At 39.6% G+C, this 13,856-nt stretch overlaps 1 protein-coding gene across 1 annotated transcript in view; it reads right to left on the reverse strand.

Moving 5' to 3' along the window:
• The window catches only part of LOC126183446 (cullin-1-like), a 230,191-nt gene that overhangs the window by 87,135 nt on the left and 129,200 nt on the right, over nucleotides 1–13,856 (reverse strand). The window contains exon 10 of the mRNA XM_049925437.1: nucleotides 4,469–4,648. Within this exon, the coding sequence (XP_049781394.1) occupies nucleotides 4,469–4,648 (180 nt within the window). The remainder of the gene's footprint in view (nucleotides 1–4,468; nucleotides 4,649–13,856) is intronic.

The following is a 13,856-nucleotide window of genomic DNA, read 5'->3' on the forward strand; positions in this document are numbered from 1 at the left end:
TCTGATTATGTCCTTTTTCTCTATTGGTGTTCATTTTTATGTCCACTCTATTTTTATTCTCAGTCTGTCCTACCTTAGGTCCAGCTTGTTAACTGCCCTTTATGCCACCTATCACCTCTCAGGTTCACATACCTTAACTATAATTAATATTTCACCTCATAATCCCATTCTGCTGTGTGCTCACACACATGGGGTTCTGTATGATTTTCCTACTCAATCGCTACATAATCTCATTTCCTCCAATCAGTTCCTCTGTTCTGTCAGATTAAGAAATCTCTTGTAGTAAACATTACCATTTGTGTCATCTTTTAGTTGTGCTTTGATCTGCAGCAGCTTGGAAAGTACAGCTCTGTCCAATATTTATTTCATAATATTTTAGAAAGAAAGATTAGAGTTTAATGTCCAGCCAATGACACAGTAAGATTGAGCACAAGACCTGGCAAATGTGTGGCAGGAATTTCTTCATTGCCTTTTCAAAGTATTCACCTGAAGTAATCGCAATGACTGAATAGGGATTTGAAACACATCTCTCTGAAATATGAGTTTAGCATCTTATCTGCTGATCCATCTTTCTTGGTCATCTTACATTTTCGTGATTTTGTAAAATGTTATAGAACATGATTACTGAAACTAGGCCAAAACTCTTAATTTTTGGGAACATATTTTACAATTTCTATATTTGTTTCCCTGACTAATTCACAGTGTTTATAATTATCCAGTGTTACAGTTTGACAGTAGGATCATTTTCCTCTTATGAGGGTTATATAGTTGAATCTAATTCCCATGGAAGTTGTATCCAGGGATCAACTGAACCTACATCTACATCTACATCTACATATATATTCCGCTAGCCACCAAGCAGTGTGTGGCGGAGGGCACAATTCACACCAAAGTCATATTTCCCCCCCTCTGTTCCACTCGGGGATCGCGCGAGGGAAAAACGACTATCTGAATGCCTCAGTACGAGCTCTTATTTCCATTATCTTTGAATGATGATCATTATGTGATTTGAAAGATGGTGGTAATAATATATGCTCTACATCCTCGGTGAAGATTGGATTTCGGAATTTAGAGAACAGCCCCTTCTGTTTAGTGCGTCGTCTAACTGCAAGTGTGTCCCACTTCAAACTTTCTATGAGATTTGTAATGCTCTCGCGATGGCTAAATGTACCAGTCACGAATCTTGCCGCTCTTCTTTGGACCTTCTCAATCTCTTGAATCAGACCCAACTGGTAAGGGTCCCATACAGACGAACTAATGTATTATAAGTAATTTCCTTTCTTGAAGGACTGCATCGCTTCAGGGTTCTATCAATAAACTGCAATCTGGAGTTCGCCTTACCCGTTACTTGTGTAATCTGATCATTCCATTTGAGATCATTTCGAAAGGTAACACCCAGATACTTGACTGATGATACCGCTTCCAAAGACTGATCATTTATTTTCTACTCATACATTAATGGGGATTTTCACCTTGTTATATGCAGTAGCTTATGCTTACTAAAATTGAGAGATAACTGCCAGTCATTACACCACACATTTATTTTCCGCAAATCCTCATTGATTTGTTCACAACTTTCGTGTGATACTACTTTTTTGTAGACTACAGCATCATCAGCAAGCAGTCTAAGGCCACTGTCAATACCATCAACCAGATTGTTTATGTAAATCGTAAAAAGCCGAGGACCTATTACGCTGCCCTGGGGCACACCTGAAGTTACTCTTGCTTCTGTTGAAGTTAACACGTTCAGGATGACATACTGCTCCCTGTCTGTTAGAAAACTTTCTATCCAACCGCATATGTCATTGGACAGACCGTAAGCGTGCACTTTTTGTAGCAAGCAACAGTGCGGAACTGAGTCGAACGCCTTTTGAAAGTCGAGAAATATGGCATCAACCTGGGAGCCGGTATCTAGAGCCTGTTGTATATCGTGCACAAAGAGGGCCAGCTGTGTCTCGCATGACCGCTGTTTCCTAAAACCATGCTGGTTTCTGCAGATGAGCTTCTCAGAGTCTAAAAAGGTCATTATGTCTCAACACAAAATATGTTCCATGATTCTACAACAAATCAATGTCAGTGAAATTGGCCAGTAATTATGTGCATCCGATTTTCAACCCTATGACCTGGGCCTTCTTCCAGTCCCATAGAACTTTCCACCGTTCCAATGATCTCTGATAGATGACAGATAAGAATGGTGCTATATTTGTAGCATAGTCAACATAAAATCTTACGGGAATACCGTCTGGGCCAGATGCCTTTCTGGCGTCTAATGATCTTAACTGTTTTACAATCCCAGGTACACTAAACACTATGTCAGCCATCTTTTCATTTGTTCGATCATTGAAAGGGGGAATGGTGCTGCAGTCCTCTTTCGTAAATGAGTTTTTGAAAGCTAGGTTTAGAATTTCGGCCTTCTGTTTATCATCATCAGTTACATTACCCGTACTGTCAGCAAGAGAAGGTATTGAATTATTTGTAGCGTTCATAGATTTTACGTAGAACCAGAATTTTTTGGGGTATTTTTAGAATCTTTAGATAAAATATTGCTTTCAAATTCGTTAAAAGAGTCTCTCATTGTCCTTCTGACAGCTGCTTTCATTTCGCATAATTTCTGTTTGTCAGCGGGGCAGTGACTATGTTTAAAATGACTGTGCAAAATTCTCTGCTTTCTCAGCAACTTCCTAATGTGTTTGTTGTACCAAGGTGGATCCTTTCCCTCCCCTATACTTTTACTAGGCACATACTCCTCTAGCACGTGGTGAACAATACCTTTAAATTCTGACCAAAGATGCTCAATATCTTTGTGTCCCACGGTGGATGCTTGGAGCTGACTATGAAGACATTCATTAATGACACTTTCATTTGCACGGTGGATGCTTGGAGCTGACTATGAAGACATTCATTAATGACACTTTCATTTGCTTACCCAAACAAGAAAATTCTACACTGTATTTTTTTCTTTTTCTTTTTTTTTTTTTTTTTTTTTTTGCAACTTCCACTAAAATAGAAGCCACAACGACATTATGGTCGCTAATACCTTCTTCTAGATTAACTCCCTCAAAAAGATCAGGTCTGTTTGTCGCCAAGATATCTAATATGTTCCCATCTCAAGTTGATTTTCTAACCAATTGCTCAAGGTTGTATGTTGAGAGCACTCCTAGAATAACTTCACATGAATCTTTGCTTCTGCCCCCTGTGATAAACATGTAATTTTCTCAGGCAATGGATGCTAGATTAAAGTCTCCACCTACAACTAATGGATAATTTGGATATTTACTTCCTATGTGCTCAAGACTTTCCCTGAAACATTCTGCAATTTTTGTTGTGGATGCTGGTGGTCTATAAAAACATCCTAATACAATGGTCAATCCTAGTCTGCTTGAAAGCTTTATCCAAACTATTTCACAGTCCGATGCAGTATCGTTCTCAACTGCATTTAAACAGCTTTTACCTGCAATGAACACACCACCTCCTATAGCATCAGTCCTATCCTTCCTAAACATTGTCGAATCAGAGTTCAAAATTTCACTGCTTTTTATGCCTGGTTTCAACCAGCTTTCAGTACCTAATACAATATTCGCATTGCTACTGTTTATTTCGGAGATTAACTCAGTGATCTTGCTACAGACACTTCGACGATTTACTAACATGAGATTAAGCATATTTAAATCCTTTGGAATGACCTGTTTAGGTGAACTAACAATTTCCACAGTTGGCACACCCATATGTTGGCATACCCACATCAGTGTCATGAACTGGTAATTTTTCGGGCCAGTAGTTTGTTTCCCATGGGGAAGAACCTAATCTAAAAAAAAACCATGTAACAGCTTCATCCCATAACTTAATGTTTAACGATGATAAGGAGGGTGACATCAAACATGTGCACACAGAAAGGGGACAGAACACTGACAGTATTTTTTTAAATTTTCTGTGTGTGTGTGTCTATATTAGTTTTTGGAATGTATGTTGTGGTGACAGGCTGATCTGTAGTGTAGCTTGAGGTCAAAGTTAGGTTGAAAGGTGACAGTTTGGTTCTGAGGTGGCAAAGTAGCATTGAACACTTCAGTTAACTCAGGATAAGGATCATAACAATTTCAGTAAGGGGAATCCCATTTCCACAACATATTTCAGCATAACATGTGAAGGTTATACTTGCAAACACCACAGTGTTTTGTCTCTTTGCTAACTTAGTGTTGCACAAAATGTATCTGTCAACAGTACAATGTAAAGCTACTCTAAAATAAAGAATGAGATGAAAAAGGACATGCACATGCACACGCACACGCGCTCATGCATCCATCCATCCACCTACACACACACACACACACACACACACACACACACAGTGGGGGAGGGGGAGGGAGGGAAGGCGGGAGGGAGGGAGGGAGGGAGGGAGGGAGGGGGGGAGAGGAGAGAGAGAGAGAGAGAGAGAGAGAGAGAGAGAGAGAGAGAGAGATATTTTTCATACCTGGAACATCCTTTGCATCTTTGAGGTGTACCCATATCCACAAGCCTGTTTTAATTTAGAGATCATTGACACCTCTGCATCATAACTAGCAGACATATTGTGGACCAGACGCTTTGCCAGCAGTCTGGTATAAAATTTTAGAAAAACATCTTTGTCTTCTATGTACTTGAAGACAATCATCTGCAGAAATTAGAATAAAAATAACAGTCATTGATGCCTAGAAGACATATTAGACACTAGGTACCATATGAAATAAAAAACAATACAACCAAAATATGTTTCCAAATGTTTTTCACTTCTACAATGCAATTTTTAACAAAGTACAAAAGGGTGTTAAAGACTACTTTTTACTGTATGTTCACATGAAACAAAGATGTCATCTGAATACTGAACATGTTTTTGAATCATTATTAGAAAATACAGTACTATAATTTATTTACCTATAAAATAAACAGTTTCTTTCAGGCCAATAGATACTAGTCCTTTCTGACAATGAGTTTGCTATCTGCATTTTCTGTGGATTATAATTGCAACCTCTTGTTACAATATGGAACTAGTCAGTTTTGCAATTATAGTACAACTTCTCAGCAGAAATGTTGACCATTTCATTCAGAAATTCTACTATGAGGTAGAAGGAGTTGTCAAGCAGATATGATTTCAGTGTCTATTTGAAATTAACTTTATTAAATTCTTTACAACACTCAGGATGGGGCAAAGGTTATTGTGACTGAATACCTCACTCCTTTCTCTTCCACACTAAGGCTGTGTAATGGGTAGAGTACACCATTTTCCTTGTATTATATATTTACAACCGTTACTGCATTTTTTCAAACTGTGTTTGACAGTTTAACACACGTTTTCTATTACTGTAAACTACTTTATGGCTGTTGTCATAGGAAACAGTTCATGGTGATGTTTTGCCCAGAACAGAACAAGTGAGAAGAAACAAAGGAAGTAACTAACGCCGGTATTCTTTATGAGCAAACAATTCTTGGTTTCAGCAAGTGAATGCTATGGCCTTAGGAAAATAGCTGATGTGTTTTTTGCACTATTGCAACAAATGAATGTGTTTATTCATTTAACACAACAAATGCTGACAAGCCTGATCCCTTGCACAGACTTTTCTCACCTGCTTACAACATCAGTGGTCATAAGTGTATGTTGTTTCAGCCCATAGTCTGTCCCGGTTTGCTTTGTGATTATTTGGAGAGTTCCACTAGTCAGTGGCAAAACTATTCCATGTGTATTCTGATTCTTAGTATCTTACAAAGTTTTTCACCATGTCTGTACCACCACAGAAAATTTGTTCTTCAGTTTCAGGCATTGCAGACTGAATGACTTCTGCTCAGTGTCCAACAGATGACTATGTTACTATCACAATAGGCAGCACCACAGCCAGTTGCTGCACTCAGATTTCACTCATTTAATAGTAACAAAGAGGACTGGTCTGAATACCTTGTGCAATTGTAATCCCATTTCACCACCTCCAACATTACAGGTATGGTGCATATTGCTGTTTTTTGTATCAACAGTCAGAGCTAATGTGTAATTTGTACATTTAAAACTGTGCTCCGATTCTTGTCCAGAGGATGTTAGTTATTGCAAACTCGCTCGTCCATATGCTTGGTGATCATTTTAGTGCTCAGGTTCATGTTACTGCAGTGAGGTTTAATATTTTCTGTCTAAAGCAGCAACTTCAATAATATTTCAAACAGTGGATTGCTGAACTCAAGAGAGCTAACAAGACATTGCAGGCTTAATTTTCTTCTGGAATGAGCTATAGTGATGTTATGTTGTGTTATGTGATGCAGTGTTAGTGATACAATCATGGAAATTGTATCAGATCCATGCATTCATACTGCTACTCTAAAATCATCAGATACCGATCAGAAATCACTTTTGTCTATTATTGAGTCTCAAAGTATTGTGGACACAACTGATGTTGATTTTGAGGCTCTGTCTAAATCTCTTGTTAACAGTCCACAAGACACACAGTCTAAAGTTCATGCTAATGTTAAAGTGAAGAAAAATAGGGCTCAGATTAACAGTACACTTGAAGGTAAAAGCTTACAGCCTCATGGTACACGAGGTGTACTACAGAATAGAGAGAGGAAGTCTTGTCCTCAGTGCTTTTCAGATCATGACAGAAAGGCTTGCTCTTGTCATGACGCAAAGTGTTTCGAGTGTGGTAGACAAGGTCATATCCAAACTGCCTGTTTATAAGGCAGCCATGGCAAGTAGGGGTCTGGCACAGCATCAGCAAAGCTTTCAGGGAGTGTATGCTGTGTCAGTAATGCCATTAGGGCTGACACAAATGATGGTTTTCATTTTTCCACCATGCTGATATCTTCTGCTGTAGTACACAGATAGAAGAACAAACTATTTGTTCACTCAAGAATGGCTCAAAATACAATTAAAATTAAGTTAGATACAGATGCATCTGTTTCCCTTATCAACAAATACACATATGAAAGGATCTATAGCCAATGGCTACAGAAGACTACTTCTATTTTGTCTGCATCTAACATACATGAAACATCAGTATTTAGCATGTGCAGTTTACCTGCAACTTTTCTGTGGTGTCAAAAAATTTTAATCCATTGCTTCAGCCTACATCATTACTGTAGTTAAAAATGTGTTTCATTTTATGCATTCAGTTCTAGAAATAGCACACACATATTTGGTTTAGACTTGTTGATTAATTTAATCTGTGCATACATGACAATGTATTACAAAACAGTGTTTCAGTGCCTCATGCTAATGTTTCTGACTTGTGTAATAAATCCAGTGAACTGTCTGAACCAGGTTTAGGACAAGCTAAAGATTTTGTGGTGCATGTTACTGTAAAAGATACAGTGCAACCACAATTCATTCGTGCAAGGCCTGTGCCCCATGCAATGCATGAGCAAGTTGCTCCAGAACTGCAATGATGGAAAGGCAGTGGGGTGACACATCCCATTTCTGCGAGTCAGTGGGCATCCCCTTTGGACATTATCAAGAAGTAATCAGGGTACTTATGTCTGTTTGCTTTTTTTAAAGCCACAGTAAAACCACAAACCATCATGAATTTCTTTCCTTTCTCATGACCAGAGGAATTAGTGGACAGACTGGGATGGGGTAGATTTTTTTCCAAGGTTGATTTACTCAAGGCATGCTTACAGTTACTGCTGGACAAGTACTCAAAGTAATATTTTTATCATCAATGGTTACCTGGGATTGTTCCAGTTTCAAAGATTACCATTTGGAAGTGTTTCAGTTCCTGAGATTTTTCAACAGCTTTTGGGACAATTAAGAGTGATAGTTCTTTCATTTACGAACTATTTGGATGACATTGTTGTTGTGGGTTATATGCTTGCTGAACATCTTACAAATTTAGACTGCTTGTTTCAAGTTATTTCCGCAAATGGCTTAAAGTGCAACAAGGAAAAGTATTCCTCTTTCCATGAAGAACTTGAATATTTAGGACATGTTATAAATGCACAGGTTGTCTATCCTGTTGATTTGGACTTGTCCACTATTAAACAATTGCCGATTCCCCATAACATTAAGGAGCTCCAAGGTATCATGGGGAAGCTTACATATTACATAAAGTTTATTGTAAATGCTGGGCAAATTGCTGTTCCATGGAACCAGCTGCACTGGGTTGGTGTTCCCTTTGTGTGGTCCCAAGAGTGTCAGGATGTCTGTTGTGTTAGCTCTGGACGTATCTTCTAACAGGATTGGAAGGAAGGAAGATTGGGCTTAACGCCCCATCTACAACAAGGTCAGTAGAGATGGAGCACAAGCTCAGATTGTGGCAAGGATATCAGCCATACCGTTTCAAAGAAACCATCCTGGTTACAGGATTGGAGGTGTGCTCTCTCACAGATTTGGTTCATCTGATAAGTCTCATTGCTTTTGCCTCAAAAACTCTCAACAAATTGCAGTAAAATTACAATCAACATTATACTGATTGTAAACTTACAACATTTATTGATTGTCTACACTTTGACAATACATGGAGAATTAAAAAAAGGTTTGCATTAATTTTTATCTTTAATTCCTTCTTTGGGTACTATCTCTGGTATTATTATTTTTAATTACCAGCACCATCACCACCACCTAGAATGATAGTTTCACATAACCAATGACAGGTGGGAAAAGAGGCAGTGTATTTCTACATAGGGGCAACAATGAGTTTTATAATCTTGGTTGTAAAATATTTGGTCATTTCTTGAAAATATGTCGCTATACCTGAGTTTGTGGTTGGAGTGGGACCTCATAGCGCATCTGAAACTGATGCAAGTGAAATGAGAAGCAATGAAATTTATGATCCTGGTTGTCATAAATATTTTGCTTTTCTTCTGAATATGCAATATCTGAGGTTGATGATATGGTGGGACCTCAGGGCACAAGTGTTCTTTTCTGAACACATGGTGGATTTTGCATCCATACTGACATGAGAATGTGACAATATTTTCCATAGTCTCATGCTTCCAAACAGATCATCTTCCTGCTGTTTTCTTACTGTAAGCAAAGAACCAGCAGCTGACACATTCCCTTTCATTCCCACCATACCGTCACACTAAGTGTTGACAACATTGCTGCATGAAACATGTAAGTATGCCACTGGTCCCTATCTAGACTTTCAGCATCTCAATCAGAAATGTATACTATTGTTGAGCATTTGTCTGGTTTTGAAGTCCATTCAATTCCAACTACAGATGAAAAGGCAGTTAACTCAGAAAAAGATTTAATTTGCCACAGCTTCATCTGTACATAAGATGACACCTATATTAATCTATTACACAATGCAAAAACATTGACCTCAGCAGCAGTAGTTTAATCTGTGAATGTAAGAGGACCCTATATTTTTCAAATGACAAATTTGGGAAACATTTCGTCTTATAATTGAGTAAATATGGTATATCATTGGTGCTGAAGGAGCCAAAGGAAATGTCAATATGGGAAATTAATGAGTGGAGACATCAAATGTTTTAATTGTTACTTTCTCACAAAATCCGTTTAAGCACTGTTATGCCTCTGTACCCCGATGTATGTCCCTAGACTTGTTCCAAGTGCCAAATCATGGAGAAAATGTTTCAAACATTAGTAAGTGGCATATGGTTTCTGTGCAAGCACTGCTTCCCTCCAGAGTTAAAAGTGTCATGCATAAAGCTCTCTCCCATTTAGATGATGCAAAGTTTGTGCAGTAAATTGAGCACATGTAAGCTTTTGTTGTTGTGGGGGACACCACACTGTAGAAGCATTGTTCATATAGGCAGAGAGATGGCCATGTTTGTATGAAGCTATGGGCTATGCCAGCAGTACTGTGACTACAGGCATGGTCGCCCATGTCAGACAGGCATCAGCAGATAATCAGCAGATACGAATGGGTGTGTGACACATGAAGATTTGTCATTAATGGAGACTTGTGGATGCCAGATGACTTCCCTGACTAATTAACCTTGCACCATATGGGTTTCTTGGGTGTCCCTTGAACATATCCCCAATTCTCATGGGACCAAATTGGAGAACACACAGCAAGGAAAAACAATAACTGAGGGACATGATGAATCCTCAAACATCCAAACGTCAGGACTGGAATTGATAGAAGCTGTTTCTGCAAGTGGATAGGATGACAGACTAGACCAAGATCTGGAATCACTCTGCACAAAATACAGTCTGATTTAATGACAGGTTGGAAACAGACAAAAGTACTTGGGCTGAGTATATGGAGTACAGCTTAGACTAGAGAGCACAATATCTCTAGGAAATCCAGCCATGGTATTCTAGGTGGAAATATCTGCTATCAGCACATGCATGGAGGAGAATCTGTGGAGGTGCTACAAAGATCATAGCATCCACATTTATTAAGACAGCCAAGCAGCTCTGAAATCTCTATCAGTCGCTGCAACAAGATCAAAGATAGTTGCAGAATAACACAAAGCCCTTGAGAGACTAGATGAAAGCAATAGAGTAAACCTGCTGTGGATTCCTGGTCACTCAAGAATCAGTGATAGTGAACAAGTTGATAGGCTAGCTAGGACAGATATGACAATTCCACAAAACTGGATCAGAAGATAGCACATACGATATTGGACTATGATCAAAAAACGAGAACATGCTAATGATGCCAAAACCATATTTCAAAAGGAATTGTGTAATCCTGGGCTTGAACAGAAGAAACACTAAACTCATGGTAGGATTAATGACAGGCCATGGCAAGGACCCAAGGACAGCAAATGAGTATAGAAAAAGAAGCCCCTCTGTGTAGGCTTTGTGGTGAGGGTGATGAAGCTGGGGCACACCTAATCTTCCAGTATGTAGTGTTGGAGATCAAAAGACAGAGAATATCTGGGTCATCAAGTCCTGCAGAAATTGTTACTCTGTGGGGGACACCACACTGTAGAAGTATTGTTCATATAGGCAGAGAGGTGACCAAAGATCTAGTAAAGGGCCTCCTACTACTCTTAAAGGGCACTGGTCACCTTAACTAGAAACTCGGGTAATGAAACCACACAATGAACCCCAATTTGGAGCAGACAATAGTGGGCTTGGACCACTGTTGTGTTTATCTCCCTACTGAAATCAAATCACACTGAATCATATCAGACCAAATTAATCTTTTGTCTGTATCAGTACAGCATCTTTGTAATGGACGGAAGCTTTTGCAGTTATAGAGAAACAAAGAAAGGTAAGCATGGCTTCTGTTTCACAAGATTTACACGTGACTGGTGAGTCAGCTAAATCTATGTACCCATTACATCTCATTCCAGTCTATACAATTGACTTCTTTGATTTTAAGGATGCTCCTGAAACATTGTTGTCAATGCTGGCGTGTAAGATCTCGAAATGTTGTACAAATAAAGTTTCTCATACTCACCTGTCTCAAGTAGCAATTAAAAATTCTTACTCTAAAACAGAAGAAAGGAAAAATGCCAGTGTATTCAAAAGAGGAAAGACAATGGAAATTATAAATGTGATGCCATACTTCATCTGAAAGGTCAGCTATGTTTATTAGTCGAAAATTCTTTCTCTATGGCCCAGGGAGTACCAAAGCAAACTTTATAACATCTTATCCCAAGAATGGAGTTGTGTAAGAAACAAAACTGAATACTGAGAGATTTTTTCTTAAATTTACTTTGTTATTCTCTTGTACAAAATTTGCAAGACATGAAAAATGGTTTTTGTTGATAACAGCTCTATTAATTAAAACATTACTGTTGTATTTCAGGGCCTGTATTGTCACAAATTAAACTTAGTGCCTCAGTACTAATGACTCCTGAAACAAAAATTTTCTTATTGGCACTGATACCCACTCAGTTCCCTGATATGACACATAAAATGTTCTCGATAAATTAATTATTTTTAATTTGTATCACAATTTTTTGCAGTGAGGTGAGCAGCACAATTTTGTGGTATCCTGGAGGGCAGGGTTTATTGAGTGGTGATAATTCATAAATAACCAGAAAGAGAATGCAACCACAGCAGTAAGTAACTTTGAGGATATTTCTTGCAAGGGAAGTGACCCTTGGGGCAAAAATGAGGTTCAAGACAATAGCAAGAATAAGTATGTCCATTGCCTGACAAAACGTGTGAAGCACCCTGAAGATGAGGAGGAAAGGAAATAAAACTTAATGGGTTGAGAGGGTATATGCTGTTGTTTCAGAGATTAAAAAATCAAGTGAATTTTACAAAGAACATGGCAGTATGACCACACTTATCGATATGACACAGCACCCTCTCTGTCCTGGACACATGAACTGATTCAATTGGGAAGGGTGCCATAAAGCTGCTGTATCTTCTCCTGAGGCCAGCTGGCCCTCAAATGTTGTAACTGGTCCTTGATATCCCAGATACTGGCCCTGGGATGAAGTTGATGTCCGAGCTGGTCCCACACATTCTACTGTGGATAGATGTGGGGATCTTGTCAGCCACAAGAGTATCTCAACAATGCACAGAACATTCATAGAGATGTGCCATCTGTGGATGAACATTCTCCTGTTGAAAAAGGCACCATTATATTGTCACATGAAAGATAACACAGATGGTGCAGAATGTCAATGGTGTATTGTTGTGCCATCAGAATTCCCTTAACCACTACCAGCAATGACCTGAAGTCACACCTGATGGCTCCTGACACAGAGACACCAAGAGTAATGCTTCTGTGCCTCTCCCAAACATTGGAAGAATGGGACCTCTCCCAGTCACTGTCCTACTTGTCAACAATGGTCATTCAGAGTAGTGCAGAAATGTGATTCATCACTGAACACAATGTGCTGTCACTCATCAGCAGTACATGCTTCCCAATCACAGCCCCACTCCAAACATAGCCATTTGTGTTATGCTGTTAAAGGCAGCCTATGCATGGGACAGTGATTCCCAACCAATGGTGCGGAATGACACATAATGTTGCAGAAGAGATCATTACTTGTTCTGGCACTACAGATGCAGATATGAAGGAGCTACAATGTGCTTCGTGCACAGTAAGGCAATCCTCTCTTGTGGTGGACAGATGTTGTCAACTGGTTTGTTGATTCATTGGGGGAGGGGACCAAACAATGAGTCATTGGTCCCCTGATCTAAGGTGGCAGATGCCAAGGGAGGAATTACACAAACAGCAAACTCCTGTGAAGGGGAAAGGAAAACTGACAAACAAAGAGATAAAAGGAATGTCGAAGCAGCAGGAAGAATAAAGAACAAGAGGACGGGGAGTGGGGGAGGGGGAGTGGGGGACGGGGGAGGATGAGGGGGGGGAGGGGGGGAGAACAGGAAAGCAGGGGTGCCCCAGAGATGCTATGCATGTTGGGACACAAACACTGCCACTGACCCTTTGCAGTGCTCCACACCATTCAAAGATCATCACACAACAGGGACATGATCATCACACAACAGGGGCAATGACAGACGAAGAAGACACAAGAAAAGGGGAAACAAAATGGCACAAAAGACCAGACAAAACTTAGGGAAAAAGGGGGGAGAACCTGGCTGCCCCCATACCCAATGCCAATGCTAACTGAGGTACTTAAAGATGGAAGGACAAATCACTTTCACAAAGAAAACAGGGGATAGATGGAACCAAGCAAGGGTCATCTCCTAACATCCAGGACAAGAAAGGTGGGAAAGTGTGATTAATATGAAGGCCAAAAGGCATAGGCAGTCCAGCAAAATATGGATCACCATGAGGGGGTTCCACAACTACAAAGGAGGGGACGGCTCATTGTGGAATAAAAAACCATGGGTCAACCTAATATGGCTGATCATCAGAGGATGGCAGATTCCTGCTGGCAGAGGTGAAGGAGAGAACACCATGTGGCGGAAGACTCCTTGATTGTATGAGTTGCAAGAGTTGGTTCATGATTGAGCAAAAAGGGATTTGACATAAATCCACAAATCTGTCCCCAGA

Source organism: Schistocerca cancellata, chromosome 4, assembly GCF_023864275.1.
Source record: "Schistocerca cancellata isolate TAMUIC-IGC-003103 chromosome 4, iqSchCanc2.1, whole genome shotgun sequence".
Lineage (NCBI taxonomy): Eukaryota > Metazoa > Arthropoda > Insecta > Orthoptera > Acrididae > Schistocerca > Schistocerca cancellata.